Source organism: Oncorhynchus kisutch, linkage group LG1 (assembly GCF_002021735.2).
Source record: "Oncorhynchus kisutch isolate 150728-3 linkage group LG1, Okis_V2, whole genome shotgun sequence".
NCBI lineage: Eukaryota > Metazoa > Chordata > Actinopteri > Salmoniformes > Salmonidae > Oncorhynchus > Oncorhynchus kisutch.
The window spans coordinates 53,317,719-53,333,335 of NC_034174.2; the positions used below are offsets into that span (position 1 = coordinate 53,317,719).

Sequence of the window (15,617 nt, forward strand, 5' to 3'; positions counted from 1 at the left end):
ATAAGGTCCCACAGTTGAAAGTGCATGTCGGTGCAAAATCCAAGCAACGAGGACGAAAGAATTGTCCGTAGAGCTCCGAGACAGGGTTGTCGAGGCAGAAATCTGAGGCACACATTTTATTCAGCTTTGTTCAATTGTATTCTTCATACTATAAAATAATGACACGGAATAATAAGTACATCTTTTCTGCTAAATGAACTAGTGCAGCCCATAGCCATTTGGCATATCCACATCAGGACTTAACATAAGGACAACTCAGAGTATGCTATTATTTTCTTCTGAAATAGAATACATTTTCTACATGCTTCTTTAGACCGGTCTAAAATAAATAATGGATTTAGGTGTGGAAGCCAGGGGATGCTAAATGTGTATGTTCATTAACTGTCAATTGCCGTGAGGCCGGCAGTTAGTTGCTTGACAATCACTGGCTGACAAAATTTTGTGAACCACAGGCCTAGTCTCCACTTGTTATTGGATTTTCAACATTGCAGAACCAAAAATGGGTCTCTGTTGAAGGTTGTGGGTCTTCCAGCAGGACAACAACCCAAACACACATCAAAAAGCACCCAGGAACAAACATTGAACTGTTCTGGAGTGTCCAGCGACGACTCCAAATCCGAATTCCAACAAACCTATGGCGAGATGTGAAAACAGCAGTTAGTGGAAGGCACCACTCGAGTGGGCCAAAGAAGAAGCTCTTTTATGGCTACAAGAAGGCACTTTTTTTGTTTTTTATCTCAAGTATTAGTAACTGGGTGCCATTTTGTTGTAGTTGGCTTAATTAGGCTAACATTGTATTTTTTTTTTATGGTTCTGAAATGGGGAATTATTTTAGAAAGGTACAGAGGTGCCAATGTATTTGGCCACCACTATCTTAGTACTAGACTTAGGTTATTTATTGTTTTGTGATTGTAAGTAACTATGTTCCATTGAGATTTGGATAGTATTATTTACTAGTGCTGGGAATTGCCAGTCACCTCACGATACAATATTATCACGATATTTAGGTGCCGATACGATTATGTATTACCATTTTCAGAATGATATTTGTATTGCGATTCAATACTGTGATTTTGAGGTTCCATGGTCCAAATATAATGCTTACTATATGTCTGCTGCAGAGGGACAAGAGAGAGCCATGAGAAAGTTAGTTTTGATCAGTCATGGAAATAAAAGCTCCCTATTTAAAAAGTAGATGGAGAACAAGCTATGAAGGAAAAATACAGAACTAGCGCAAAAATAATATTGCGATATTGTCAAAATAATACTATACTATTGTCAAAAATAATATCCCGAAATGTAACTATCCCCCCACCACCACCTTCTTGCTTCATGTCATTGTTATTGTGGCTCTAAAGTACACAAAATACATGTTTATGTTCCTATATTTGCATTGTACATTGTGAATAAAATACAAGACGTAGCCGTAGGGGAGTTTAGAATCCCTACATGTGTTTTCCTTTCATAAACCATCCCCGTAATGTTAAATTAATGGATTCAAATAAGATACTCAAAAGCATAACATATGTCATGAAAATAATGTATAAGAATGTCTGGGCTTAACTAAACCTTCTCTTGGTTGCAGTGTGGCGACCCGTTCAAAGACGAAAACCTTGTCGTCCTCAACGGGAACAAGGAAGAGGTGGAAAAACTGAGGGAGAAAATGGAGGAGAAGAGGGCCAAGGCAACAAAGGTACACATTCGTAGAGTTTTCTAATAAAAAATGTAGACATGCATTGATGTCAGTGAAAATTGTACTTACTGTAAGTAGAAGTAAAGATTCTCCCCTTACCGGTTATGTCAGTTACCTGGAATTTACTGTAACATTAACCACGTTTCCATCCAACCATTTCATGCGGATTAATTACATGATGCATAAAAAAAAGTAATGGGCTGATGGAAACATGAAATGCCGGTACAATTGTATAAATGCCAACAAGACAATTTGTTCGTTTGACATGGTGGAATCTTTTTGTGTCGGTAAAATGAATTGTGCGGGAAATGGCGGTGGAAATGACTTTATTAGCAAATATTGATATAATAACAAATCATATTGATGTAAACTTGGAGTCATGTGGCGATGTGTTGTGTGGTCCTCCCACTACGATTTGGGAAAGCGTGCAGTTTATTAGGATACATAACTTTTAGTTTTTTTTATCATAAACTTCATATGGTGGCGAATGTGCAAGGTGATGCGCTTGATGCTCCTTTCCAATAAATATCCAGGGTTTTATTCTGGTGACATTATGATCCATGCTTGGCTGCCGTTTGACAAATACAAATAATATCACTCTTATCCATAATAATCTCATAATGTAGGTAGCCTACCAGCACTGTATCTGCGAGCTGTTGGCTAGAGCGCATATGCCAAGACCAGAGTGGGCACATTTTCTAAACAAGTTTTTGTGACTAAACCATCAGTAGAGTTGAAAATGTGATGGAAACCCATTTAACTTGTATTTTTCATTCGGTGCATGGGAATTTAGCAACAAACGTTATTTTTTATAACTATGTCATCACGCAGAGCCTTTTATCCGCAAAGGTCAGTTTGATGGAAAATGTCCATATTGTTTAATGCAGATTCAAGAATATTTGCATGAAAATCTGTCGTCAATTGGATGGAAACCTAGCTAATCTTTTTTTTCTAGAAACCAAAGAAGAACAAAGTTGCAGAGACTGTTGCCAAGCCATCTGACTCAAAAGGTAGGAAGTGACGATGATGCTTGACAAATATCATATTTTGGTTTTATATACACACAGGCAGAAATTGGTGCAACCAGTTTGCAGAATGAATTACAGTTTTGCTTTTCTATATTGATATTGCCCCCCGCCTAGCTCAGTTGCCACCCACTTAAAATAATTTGGACTTTCAATAGAATTGATTAACATTTTTGGGTACCCATGTAGCGCTCCTGACAAATTGTTTTCTCAATTACAATTGAAATCTATGGGAAACACAGGTGTAAATACCATTAAATAAGCATAACATGCCAATCACATCAACCTTCACTCATCTAAGGTTATGTCTGACAGAGATCTATATAGTGATGGAAAATATGTCCACAACGGCCAATGACATGAGCTAGCAAAGTAACCATGCAAAGCTTGACCTTATTAGTTGCTCAAACACCAATTGCTCATATTTGTTTTGGCTGCTTTTGATTGCGTAATAGAACACATTTACATTGTATTATGTAGACTTGGGCTAAACGGCACCCTGTTGCCTATGTATTGCACTTATTTTGACCAGGGCCCATACGGCTCTGGTCAAAATTAGAGCGCTTTGTATTGCATGTATGTGTATAGTTTTGTGCCTTACTGGTTAGTTATTTATTTGATAATGCCCGAGAAGCTGGTGTTTGGAGGATATATTGTAGAGGGCTGGCAAACCGTGACAATATATCCTCCAAACACCTGCTTCGAGGGCATTATCGCTTTTATACACTGGGTTACCAACATATTCAAATAATGATTTACATATTTTCATTAACGTTATCTTGATGAATATTTTTTCATACTATTTCATCCATCCACAATAGTCGGGACACAAATCTAGGGTTGCTACCCAAACCAGCTGGACATTCGTTCTATCGGTTCGAGTTCCAGAGACCCAGTCATTGTCTTTTTGTTCTGTATCTATGGCCGCAACCCGAGTTGTTCGTTCTAAATGTTCCAATGCCATACTGGCTGGTAACATTCTAATCCCATGCTTGCTAGCTAGCCAACTACAGCTAACTTACAGTAATGTCAAACATTTCAGCCAGAATAACAGCAAAGTAGCTGCATTTGCGTTTGTTTAATCTGTTTTGAAGTGAGATTTATTTAAATACAGTGTATTCGGAAAGTATTCAGACACCTTGACTTTTTCTACATTTTGTTACATTACAGCCTTATTCTAAAATGGATAAATTGTTTTTTCCCCCCCCCATCAAACTATACACAATACCTCCATAATGACAAAGCATTTCCGGCGCCGACAGAGATGGCCGCCTCGCTTCGCGTTCCTAGGAAACTACGCAGGTTTTTGTTTTTATACGTGTTATTTCTTACATTAGTACCCCAGGTCATCTTAGGTTTCATTACATACAGTCGAGAAGAACTACTGAATATAAGATCAGCGTCAACTCACTATCAGTATGACCAAGAATATGTTTTTCGCGACGCGGATCCTGTGTTCTGCCTTACAAACAGGACAACGGAGTGGATTCCATGCAGCGACCCAAAAAGACGACTCCGAAAAAGAGGGAAACGAGGCGGTCTTCTGGTCAGACTCCGGAGACGGGCACACCGTGCACCACTCCCTAGCATTCTTCTTGCCAATGTCCAGTCTCTCGACAACAAGGTTGATGAAATCCGAGCAAGGGTAGCATTCCAGAGGGACATCAGAGACTGTAACGTTCTTTGTTTCACGGAAACATGGCTCACTGGAACGACGCTATCCGAAGCGGTGCAGCCAGCGGGTTTCTCAACGCATCGCGCCGACAGAAACAAACATCTTTCTGGTAAGAAGAGGGGCGGGGGCGTATGCCTTATGGCCAACGTGACATGGTGTGATGAAAGAAACATACAGGAACTCAAAGCCTTCTGTTCACCTGATTTAGAATTCCTCACAATCAAATGTAGACCGCATTATCTACCAAGAGAATTCTCTTAGATTATAATCACAGCCGTATATATCCCCCCCCAAGCAGACACATCGATGGCTCTGAACGAACTTTATTTAACTCTCTGCAAACTGGAAACGATTTATCCGGAGGCTGCATTCATTGTAGCTGGGGATTTTAACAAGGCTAATCTGAAAACAAGACTCCCTAAATTTTATCAGCATATCGATTGCGCAACCAGGGGTGGAAAGACCTTGGATCATTGTTACTCTAACTTCCACGACGCATATAAGGCCCTGCCCCGCCCCCCTTTCGGAAAAGCTGACCACGACTCCATTTTGTTGATCCCTGCCTACAGACAGAAACTAAAACAAGAAGCTCCCACGCTGAGGTCTGTCCAACGCTGGTCCGACCAAGCTGACTCCACACTCCAAGACTGCTTCCATCACGTGGACTGGGAGATGTTTCGTATTGCGTCAGACAACAACATTGACGAATACGCTGATTCGGTGTGCGAGTTCATTAGAACGTGCGTTGAAGATGCCGTTCCCATAGCAACGATTAAAACATTCCCTAACCAGAAACCGTGGATTGATGGCAGCATTCGTGTGAAACTGAAAGCGCGAACCACTGCTTTTAATCAGGGCAAGGTGTCTGGTGACATGACTGAATACAAACAGTGCAGCTATTCCCTCCGCAAGGCTATTAAACAAGCTAAGCGTCAGTACAGAGACAAAGTAGAATCTCAATTCAACGGCTCAGACACAAGAGGCATGTGGCAGGGTCTACAGTCAATCACGGACTACAAGAAGAAATCCAGCCCAGTCACGGACCAGGATGTCTTGCTCCTAGGCAGACTAAATAACTTTTTTGCCCGCTTTGAGGACAATACAGTGCCACTGACACGGCCTGCAATGAAAACATGCGGTCTCTCCTTCACTGCAGCCGAGGTGAGTAAGACATTTACACGTGTTAACCCTCGCAAGGCTGCAGGCCCAGACGGCATCCCCAGCCGCGCCCTCAGAGCATGCGCAGACCAGCTGGCCGGTGTGTTTACGGACATATTCAATCAATCCCTATACCAGTCTGCTGTTCCCACATGCTTCAAGAGGGCCACCATTGTTCCTGTTCCCAAGAAAGCTAAGGTAGCTGAGCTAAACGACTACCGCCCCGTAGCACTCACATCCGTCATCATGAAGTGCTTTGAGAGACTAGGCAAGGACCATATCACCTCCACCCTACCTGACACCCTAGTAGATCCACTCCAATTTGCTTACCGCCCAAATAGGTCCACAGACGATGCAATCTCAACCACACTGCACACTGCCCTAACCCATCTGGACAAGAGGAATACCTATGTGAGAATGCTGTTCATCGACTACAGCTCGGCATTCAACACCATAGTACCCTCCAAGCTCGTCATCAAGCTCGAGACCCTGGGTCTCGACCCCGCCCTGTGCAACTGGGTACTGGACTTCCTGACGGGCCGCCCCCAGGTGGTGAGGGTAGGCAACAACATCTCCTCCCCGCTGATCCTCAACACTGGGGCCCCACAAGGGTGCGTTCTGAGCCCTCTCCTGTACTCCCTGTTCACCCACGACTGCGTGGCCACTCACGCCTCCAACTCAATCATCAAGTTTGCGGACGACGCAACAGACGACGAGACGGCCTACAGGGAGGAGGTGAGGGCCCTCTGAGTGTGGTGTCAGGAAAATAACCTCACTCAACGTCAACAAAACTAAGGAGATGATTGTGGACTTCAGGAAACAGCAGAGGGAACACCCCCCTATCCACATCGATGGAACAGTACTGGAGAGGGTAGCAAGTTTCAAGTTCCTCGGCATACACATCACAGACAAACTGAATTAGTCCACTCACACAGACAGCATCGTGAAGAAGGCGCAGCAGCGCCTCTTCAACCTCAGGAGGCTGAAGAAATTTGGCTTGTCACCAAAAGCACTCACAAACTTCTACAGATGCACAATCGAGAGCATCCTGGCGGGCTGTATCACCGCCTGGTACGGCAACTGCTCCGCCCTCAACCGTAAGGCTCTCCAGAGGGTAGTGAGGTCTGCACAACGCATCACCGGGGGCAAACTACCTGCCCTCCAGGACACCTACACCACCCGATGTTACAGGAAGGCCATAAAGATCATCAAGGACATCAACCACCCGAGCCACTGCCTGTTCACCCCGCTATCATCCAGAAGGCGAGGTCAGTACAGGTGCATCAAAGCTGGGACCGAGAGACTGAAAAACAGCTTCTATCTCAAGGCCATCAGACTGTTAAACAGCCACCACTAACATTGAGTGGCTGATGCCAACACACTGACTCAACTCCAGCCACTTTAATAATGGGAATTGATGGAAATTGATGTAAATATATCACTAGTCACTTTAAACAATGCTACCTTATATAATGTTTACATACCCTACATTATTCATCTCATATGCATACGTATATACTGTACTCTATATCATCGACTGCATCCTTATGTAATACATGTATCACTAGCCACTTTAACTATGCCACTTTGTTTACATACTCATCTCATATGTATATACTGTACTCGATATCAGCTACTGTATCTTGCTTATGCTGCTCTGTACCATCACTCATTCATATATCCTTATGTACATATTCTTTATCCCCTTACACTGTGTATAAGACAGTAGTTTTGGAATTGTTAGTTAGATTACTTGTTGGTTATTACTGCATTGTCGGAACTAGAAGCACAAGCATTTCGCTACACTCGCATTAACATCTGCTAACCATGTGTATGTGACAAATCAAATTTGATTTGATTTGGCATTTAGAAATATTTGCAAACTGGAATAACATTTACATAAGTATTCAGACCCTTTTTTACTCCAAAACACTCCCCTTCAACCCACCTCTCCCAATGTGGTGCGGATCTGTTTTTTTTCTAAAGTATTTTTATTCACCTCGAATCTGGAATCCCCCAACAGAAGCTAGCCAGCTCACTAGCTACTAGCTAGTAGTCAGCTAACCACTGATAGCGGTCATCAGCTAACCATTAGCTCGGAAAGCTCTCGCCAGTCTGTACAACGCGACTCAAACCAGAGCATACCGGACCTATTTTCTCTCCATATCACCGGATTCCTACCGCAAGCTCTGGACATTTTCATGTGGATCATCGCAGCTAGCTAGCTGCTATCCACGTGACTACTGGCTAACGTCGGTCCCGGAGCAAGCACCAATTTGCCTGTAGCTAGCCCATGCTAGGCCCTTTCTCCCGGCTAGATAAAGAAGCCACTCCTGTGCTACAATAAAATACCCCTTTCTACTGCCGGTACGGGGCACGGGGCTACTCAACTGGCCTCTACATCGCGACGTCTACTGAATGCCCATCCGCTAGCCGCGGCCTGCTAGCCACAGCCCGCTAGCTGTCTAGAGCATATTGGACTGTTAGCTGTATAGATTCATCGGTCAATTTCTCGGGCCACTATACCTATTTTGACCATTTGGACATGGACCCCTCTGCTACTCGGATCCCTACTAATCCATCACGACTAGCTCCGGTCTATTGGCGTCACCACACGCGGAGGCTAAAACAGACTTTCCTCCGTCTTTCCTGCTAGCTCCGTTCTGCTAGCTTGCTAGCGCCGGTCTGCTAGCTTGCTAGCGCCGGTCTGCTAGCTTGCTAGCGCCGGTCTGCTAGCTTGCTAGCGCCGGTCTGCTAGCTTGCTAGCGCCGGTCTGCTAGCTTGCTAGCGCCGGTCTGCTTGCTTGCTAGCGCCGGTCTGCTTGCTTGCTTGCTAGCGCCGGTCTGCTTGCTTGCTTGCTAGCGCCGGTCTGCTTGCTTGCTTGCTAGCGCCGGTCTGCTAGCTGTCTGAAGCGCCGGTCTGCTAGCTGTCTGAAGCGCCGGTCTGCTAGCTGTCTGAAGCGCCGTGTCTCCAACCACTCACTGGACCCCTATTGATCACCCGGCTACGCATGCCTCTCCTTAATATCAATATGCCTTGTCCATTACTGTCCTGGTTAGTGATTGTCTTATTTCACTGTAGAGCCTCTAGCCCTGCTCAATATGCCTTAACCTACCATTTAGTTCCACCGCCCACATATGCCGTGACATTACCTGGTTTAAACGTCTCTAGAGACAATATCTCTCATCATTACTCAATGCCTAGGTTTACCTCCAATGTACTCAAATCAAATCAAATCAAATGTATTTATATAGCCCTTCGTACATCAGCTGATATCTCAAAGTGCTGTACAGAAACTCAGCCTAAAACCCCAAACAGCAAGCAATGCAGGTGGAGAAGCACTCACATACTACCATACCTCTGTCTGTACATTATGCCTTGAATCTATTCTATTAACCTGCTCATTTTGCTCTGCTCTGAACGCACTAGATGACCAGTCCTGATAGCCTTTAGCCTTATCCTACTTCTCCTCTGTTCCTCTGGTGATGGAGGTTAGTCCAGGCCCTGCAGTGCCTAGCTCCACTCCTACTTCCCAGGTGCTCTCATTTGTTGACTTCTGTAACCGTAAAAGCCTTGGTTTCATGCATGTTAACATTAGAAGCCTCCTCCATAAGTTTGTTTTATTCTCTGCTTTAGCACACTCTGCCAACCCGGATGTCCTAGCCGTGTCTGAATCCTGGCTTAGGAAGACCACCAAAACCCCTGAAATTTCCATCCCTAACTGTAACATTTTCCGGCAAGATAGAACTGCCAAAGGGGGCGGTGTTGCAATCTACTGCAGAGAGAGCCTGCAGTTCGAGCTTCTACTTTTAACAATCCACCTTTCCAGAAACAAGTCTCTCACCGTTGCCGCTTTCTTTAGACCCCCAGCTGTGCCCTGGACACCATATGTGAAATGATTGCCCTCCATCTATCTTTAGAGCTCGTGCTGCTAGGTGACCTCAACTGTGAAATGCTTAACACCCCGGCCATCCTACAATCTAAACTGATGCCCTCAATCTCACACAAATTATCAATGAACCCACCAGGTACAACCTCATAGATATCATCCTAACCAAGATCTCAGCGATTGCTGCCTCATTGCCTGCATCTGTAATGGGTCTACGGTCAAACGACCACCCATCACTGTCAAACGCTCCCTAAATCACTTCACAGCAAGCAGGCCTTTCTAATCGACCTGGCCCGGGTATCAACCTCATCCCGTCAGTAGAGGATGCCTGTTTATTCTTTAAAAGTGCCTTTCTCACCATCATAAATAAGCATGCCCCATTCAAAAAATTTAGAACCAGGAACAGATATAGCCCCTTTGCACCCCAGTATCTCTACTTGCACACTACTTGCACATTAATCTTCTGCACATTCTCCCATTCCAGTGTTTAATTGATATATTGTAATTACTTTGCCACCGTGGCCTATTTATTGCCTTACCTCCCTTATCTCCTGTCATTTGCACATGCTGTATATAGACTTTTTAACTGTATTATTGTATGCAACTCTGTATGTGTCAAACTGCTTTTCTCTATCTTGACCAGGTCGCAGTTGCAAATGAGAACTTGTTCTCAACTTGACTACCTGGTTGAATAAAGGTGAAATAAAAATAAATACTACTCCTGTGCTGTCTTGGCTGTGTGCTAAGGGTTGTTGTCCTGTTGGAAGGTGAACCTTCGCCCCAGTCTGAGGTCCTGAGCGCTCTGGAGCAGGTTTTCATCAAGGATCTCTCTGTAATTTGCTCCGTTCATCTTCCCCTCAATCCTGACTAGTCTCCAAGTCCCTTCTGCTAAAAAAAAATCCCCACAGCATGAAGCTGCCACTACCATGCTTCACCGTAGGGATGGTGCCAGGTTTTCTCCAGATGTGACGCTTGGCATTCAGGCCAAAGAGTTCAATCTTGGCTTCATCAGACCAGAGAATCTTCTTTCTCATAGTCAGTCTTTTAGGTGCCCCTTTGCATACTCCAAGCGGGCTGTCATGTGCCTTTTAATGAGGAGTGGCTTCCGTCTGGCTACTCTACCATAAAGGCCTGGCCTGATTGGTTGTCCTTCCGGAAGGTTCTCCCATCTCCACAGAGGAACTCTGGAGCTCTGTCAGAGTGAACATCAGGTTTTCGGTCACCTCCCTTACCTTCTCCCCTGATTGTTCAGTTTGGCCGGGCGGCCAGCTCTTTGAAAGAGTCTTGGTGATTCCAAACTTGTTCAGTTTAAGAATAATGGAATAATGGAGGCCACTGTGTTCTTGGGGACATTCAATGCTTCAGAAATGTGAAACCCTTCCCCAGATCCCCACAATCCTGTCTCGGAGCTCTACGGACATTTCGACCTCATGGCTTGGTTTTTGTGCTGACATGCACTGTCAACCGTGGGACCTTATATAGACAGGTGTGTGCCTTTTCAAAATCATGTCCAATCAATTGAATTTACCACAGGTGGACTCCAAGTTGTGGAAACATCAAAGATGATCAATGGAAACAGGATGCACCTTAGCTCAATTCAAGTCTTATAGCAATGGTCTGAATACTTATGTAAATAAGGTGTTTTTGTTTTTTAGGAAATGTACTATAATTTCTAAACTGGTTTTTGCTTTGTCATTATGGGGTATTAAGTGTAGATTGAGGAAAAACAATTTAATCGAACAAAATGTCGTTTTGTTTGTCCTGTTTTCTATTAAAAGGACTTTGTATATATCCATAAAAATTATACTGATTCATGATTTCAACTGGCTGAGAAAAGCTGCCTGCCTGTCTTATCCCGCCAGCTGTTCATTACTATGGGACAGCTGCCGATCTAATTTGAATATTGAAACAATGTTGCAAATGTTCGGAGAGACAGACAGCAAGGTTTATACAAATCTCTGCTGTTAAACTAAATGTTAGTCTAAAAGAAATTAGATAATGTCTAGATTATTTTTATAGTGGACATCAAGTTTATAAATTGCATAGCTGGGCTGATGAGACAGTGGATTGCGTAGTCAGATGGAACATGGTAAATAGGCATGGTAACTTGTGGAATAGATATCAGCTGTAAGGTCCATGTTAGCCTTTATGCAACGGGTGGGAATAATCCTGACTTACTGATTGGTTAAAACTGCATTCCGGCCAATGTCCGTTCCACATGTTACCATCCTCCAAACACCGGCTTCTCGGGCATTGTCACTTAAATATTGCACTCAAACTAACTTATAGCTTCAATGAGAAAATGTCTTGATCTGAGGTAGATGGATGTTTGTCTATACTCAATTTGAATGTTTCCTCCAAATAGCTTGTCACCCACCACCCATCAAAATATAGATGGGAGAAAAAAAAGATTGTTTTATTCACATGTGCATATTTCATCCACTCCAGCCTACTTTGATTAGCTTTTGGAACATACATAATGTTCAAATAATTCATCATATTCACACTATTGTTAAAGATTGTACCTCTCTTTTCAGACAGACAGGAGCTTCATGAAATGTTTTGGAAACATTCTGTTTTTCTCCCCAAAATGCCAGAGTGTTATAGATGTTTTTTAAAACGTTCTATGTATTTCTTGTTACCATTCATCTCTTTCGTTCCTATATAGAAAATCCAGAGTCCACTGAAACTGTTTCTTCAGAGGGCCAAACTTCAACACAAAATGGTGGAGACAACAGCCAGCCAGGTATGTGTGGTTTATTTTACTGGGAAGGGATACTTCAGGATTTTGAGGCCCTTTATCTACTTCCCCAAGTGTCAGATGAGCTCATGGATACCATTTATATGTCTGCATCCAGTATGAAGGAACTTAGAGGTAGTTTCACCAGCCAATGCTAACTAGCATTAACTTAATGACTGGAAGTCTATATGGTATGTACTAGCATGTTGCCAGTTACTATAGACTGCCAGTCATTGCGCTAATTCTAGTTAGCAATTGCACTAACGCTAGATCTTGCCTTTCAGACACTATAACCTCTCCATACAGTTCATAACTCCGCAGCATGATGTTTCTAATGTTATAACTGTCATTGTAATATTGAGGAAAGCATTAAACCCTTAAAGTGTGTGTGTGTGTGTGTGTGTGTGTGTGTGTGTGTGTATTTGGGGGGGTTGAGATAGGCAGAAGACCAATTTCCATTTGGCACCAATTTTTTTTTTTATTATTTATCCTACACAATTAATGGTAATTTTGTCTTCTCCCGCTAGTCCCTGAACCCCCTGCTTCTCCCAGCACCAAGGTGGTTACACCCTCGGTGGCAACCGGAAGCAAGAGGTCCATCCAGACCATGGAAGAGAAGTCGGAGACCTACAAATCTCTCTTCACCAGCCACAGTTCAGCCAAACGCACCAAAGACCAGACGTCCAACTGGGTCACCCACACCCCCTACCATTTCTAAATTACTTCACCTCCCCTAGATCACCACCAAGTGGTCATGGCAGGCAACACACAACCAGATTGTGTATTTGAAGGGTATCTATAAAAGCTTATTAATAACACATTCATAACCCATACTTAACACATTCATAAGAAGTACGTGAGCATTTCATAAATGCTTATGTCAACAACCGCAAGTTGATAATTCGCATTTCTGTGACGAAGCCAATATCAACTTGCTACTGCTTATGAATGTGTATGAAGCCTATGTCGGCATCCTTCAAGTAAAGTCTTAAGGAAGTTGACATTTTTCTTATAGGTATTTTTGGCTCAGGCTAATGAATCAATAGCCTATAGGAAGCACTATTAATGCTCTTTTCTAGGAATGGCTGTATTATATTTAAGTCTTATCTAGGTATGGATAGATGTAGATTTGGAAGTCATTATGGTTTGCTATGCAATATGACATATAAATGTTTTGAAATTATATCACAAGGGCCTAGTTTTTTTTTTTTGTATAGGAAGTGGAATAGTGAGTGTTTTTGTAGTGTTCATTCAAAACATGCTTTCAATAAGCTCATTACTTATGTCTATACTCAATTTGAATGTTTCCTCCAAATAGCTTGTCACCCACCACCCATCAAAATATAGATGGGAGAAAAAGATTGTTTTATTCACATGTGCATATTTAATTTTTATTTAAATATTTACCTTTTTATATGCTTTTTCCCGCTTTGTTTGGGTTGAGGATTGAACAAACATATGTCAAAATAAATACTGTCCTTTTACTTACAAAATGCATTATTTTTTTTATATGGAACAACATATTATAGTAGTGTGTACAAATAAAGGGGCATTAGGTCGACTCAATACAGGAGTTTTTTGTTGTCCCTTTCAATTTGTATTTTGGGTGTGTCGCCAAACTACTGATTTTTTTACTGTATATTTATTGTAACTACTGTACCTCAACTTTTCATGACACTGCAGGTGTTTTTCAGGTTTAAGAGTGGGATTATAGGATTTAAGGTATATTTGGATTTCAATTATATTAGCCTACTTTTAGTACACGACCATGAAAGTGTAAATTAACCCAAAAGAGCGCAAATGTAATTTAATTCACACGAAGGTGTCATGGCTTTAATAATTCCTGTCACAAGATGGCAGCAGAGTTGTAACTTTGCCTTAGATTCTACTTAGAGTAGTAGAACTCTGGAACTCTACTCTGCGGATAAGTAGATTATATTAATTTAGGATATGACCACTGGAAAAAGTCGCATTGGAGAATTCTGTTAAATTAATTAAATTAAATTAATTAAATACATTGTGTGTAGGCCTACTCTTTCGATGAAAGACTGAGGAAAGCCCCTCAACGTTTCAATTTGATGTAGCCTATGCCCTAAAGGCCTGTCTACATACTCTGAGCTTTAATTCTCATTCTTCCCAAATCGCATGCCCTTGTTAAAAAAAAAAAAGTACCTTGTATTTTCTTCTTAATTATTAGGCATTTTACATATAACTATCTTCATGTAGTCCTCAAAGATGGATTAAACAGAAACAAATAGGGCGACCATGCATTTATTTTCACAGTACATAGTTTATACATTGACAGTCAAGAGAAAATATTTTCTTTCAACGCAATTGTGCAAAAATAAATACAAACAGTATAGACATATGATTAGTCGTATGATAATGTGCATTGTGATTCGTCAATTTAAATGAAACTTTGAAGGAAAGCCAGGCTATGCATTTTTGTTAGCCTTCAGCAGTTCATTGAACAAAAATTCGAATGCGTCAATGTGTTGTAGGTAGTTTAGTTGACAGGTATTTCGCTATAGGCTATTCTTATCCTCTGGCATTTGGCTTTGAAAATGCGACAATTTCAGGATATATATTTGAATCTATCTACCTTACACACGTGTACGATAGTCTAAACAATACATGTGATGTTAATATGAGACGGAGTTAAATTAGTCCAGTGGTTTAGGCTCAAAGAATCCCCACAGTAAATTGTATAAGAAAATTGAGCTGTAGTTGATCGAAAAGGAAAGAAACGAAAATGAATGGGCCTAAGCCTATATTGACAGCTCCTCACATGGTTTACAAAATTATTTATTCGATGAAGATACACTTTCATAAGTAAGATTTTACTCTGCAATGTGTAGATTCAACAGCAATACAATTTTCAGAGAGATGTAGAAAAGTCTAACCGCGTCAGAGTAGTTTACAACTGGAATTTGCATAGGCCTTCACTCAGGTGTATTACCATGTAGGGCGCATGCGCATTCCAAGAAAACCAGGTGAAATCAGCAATTTTTACCACTTGCGAATTCACTCATTCGTAGCCACATCACTGGAATTATACCGCGTTCCTTGCAGATGTCTTTACTGGAGAGGCTAGACTGGCGGGTAAGCGAATGCATGTTTTGCTTTATTGTGTTATTTAAAAACATTAATGGGTTATTCATTGTCTATCTTTCGACCTAAATCAGCTCATTAATTGTAGGTTATAGTGTTTTAGCACCTTTGAAATAGGCTACTCCGCGGTATTTAATAGTGGCTGCTAAATATGCTATTTGAATTCATTATTAAAGACCATAATTATGATCATATCAATCAATCAAATGTATTTATAAAGCCCTTTTTACACCAGCCGATGTCACAACGTGATAATAGACCATATAACGTTGATCCATTGAAATAAGGTGGTCCTCGAGTGCTCACGATTTAGGAATTTGAAATCC

The 15,617-nt window shown here is 41.9% G+C and overlaps 1 protein-coding gene across 2 annotated transcripts in view; it reads left to right on the plus strand.

Annotated features, from left to right (window-relative positions):
• The window catches only part of LOC109891324 (replication termination factor 2-like), a 37,498-nt gene extending 23,745 nt beyond the window's left edge, over positions 1-13,753 (plus strand). For both annotated transcript variants that reach the window (XM_020483776.2, XM_020483784.2), the window contains exons 6-9: positions 1,586-1,693; positions 2,649-2,703; positions 12,109-12,186; positions 12,708-13,753. In XM_020483776.2, coding sequence (XP_020339365.1) covers positions 1,586-1,693; positions 2,649-2,703; positions 12,109-12,186; positions 12,708-12,898 — 432 coding nt within the window. In that variant the 3' untranslated portion in view covers positions 12,899-13,753. The remainder of the gene's footprint in view (positions 1-1,585; positions 1,694-2,648; positions 2,704-12,108; positions 12,187-12,707) is intronic.
• The last annotated feature ends 1,864 nt before the right edge of the window (positions 13,754-15,617 follow it).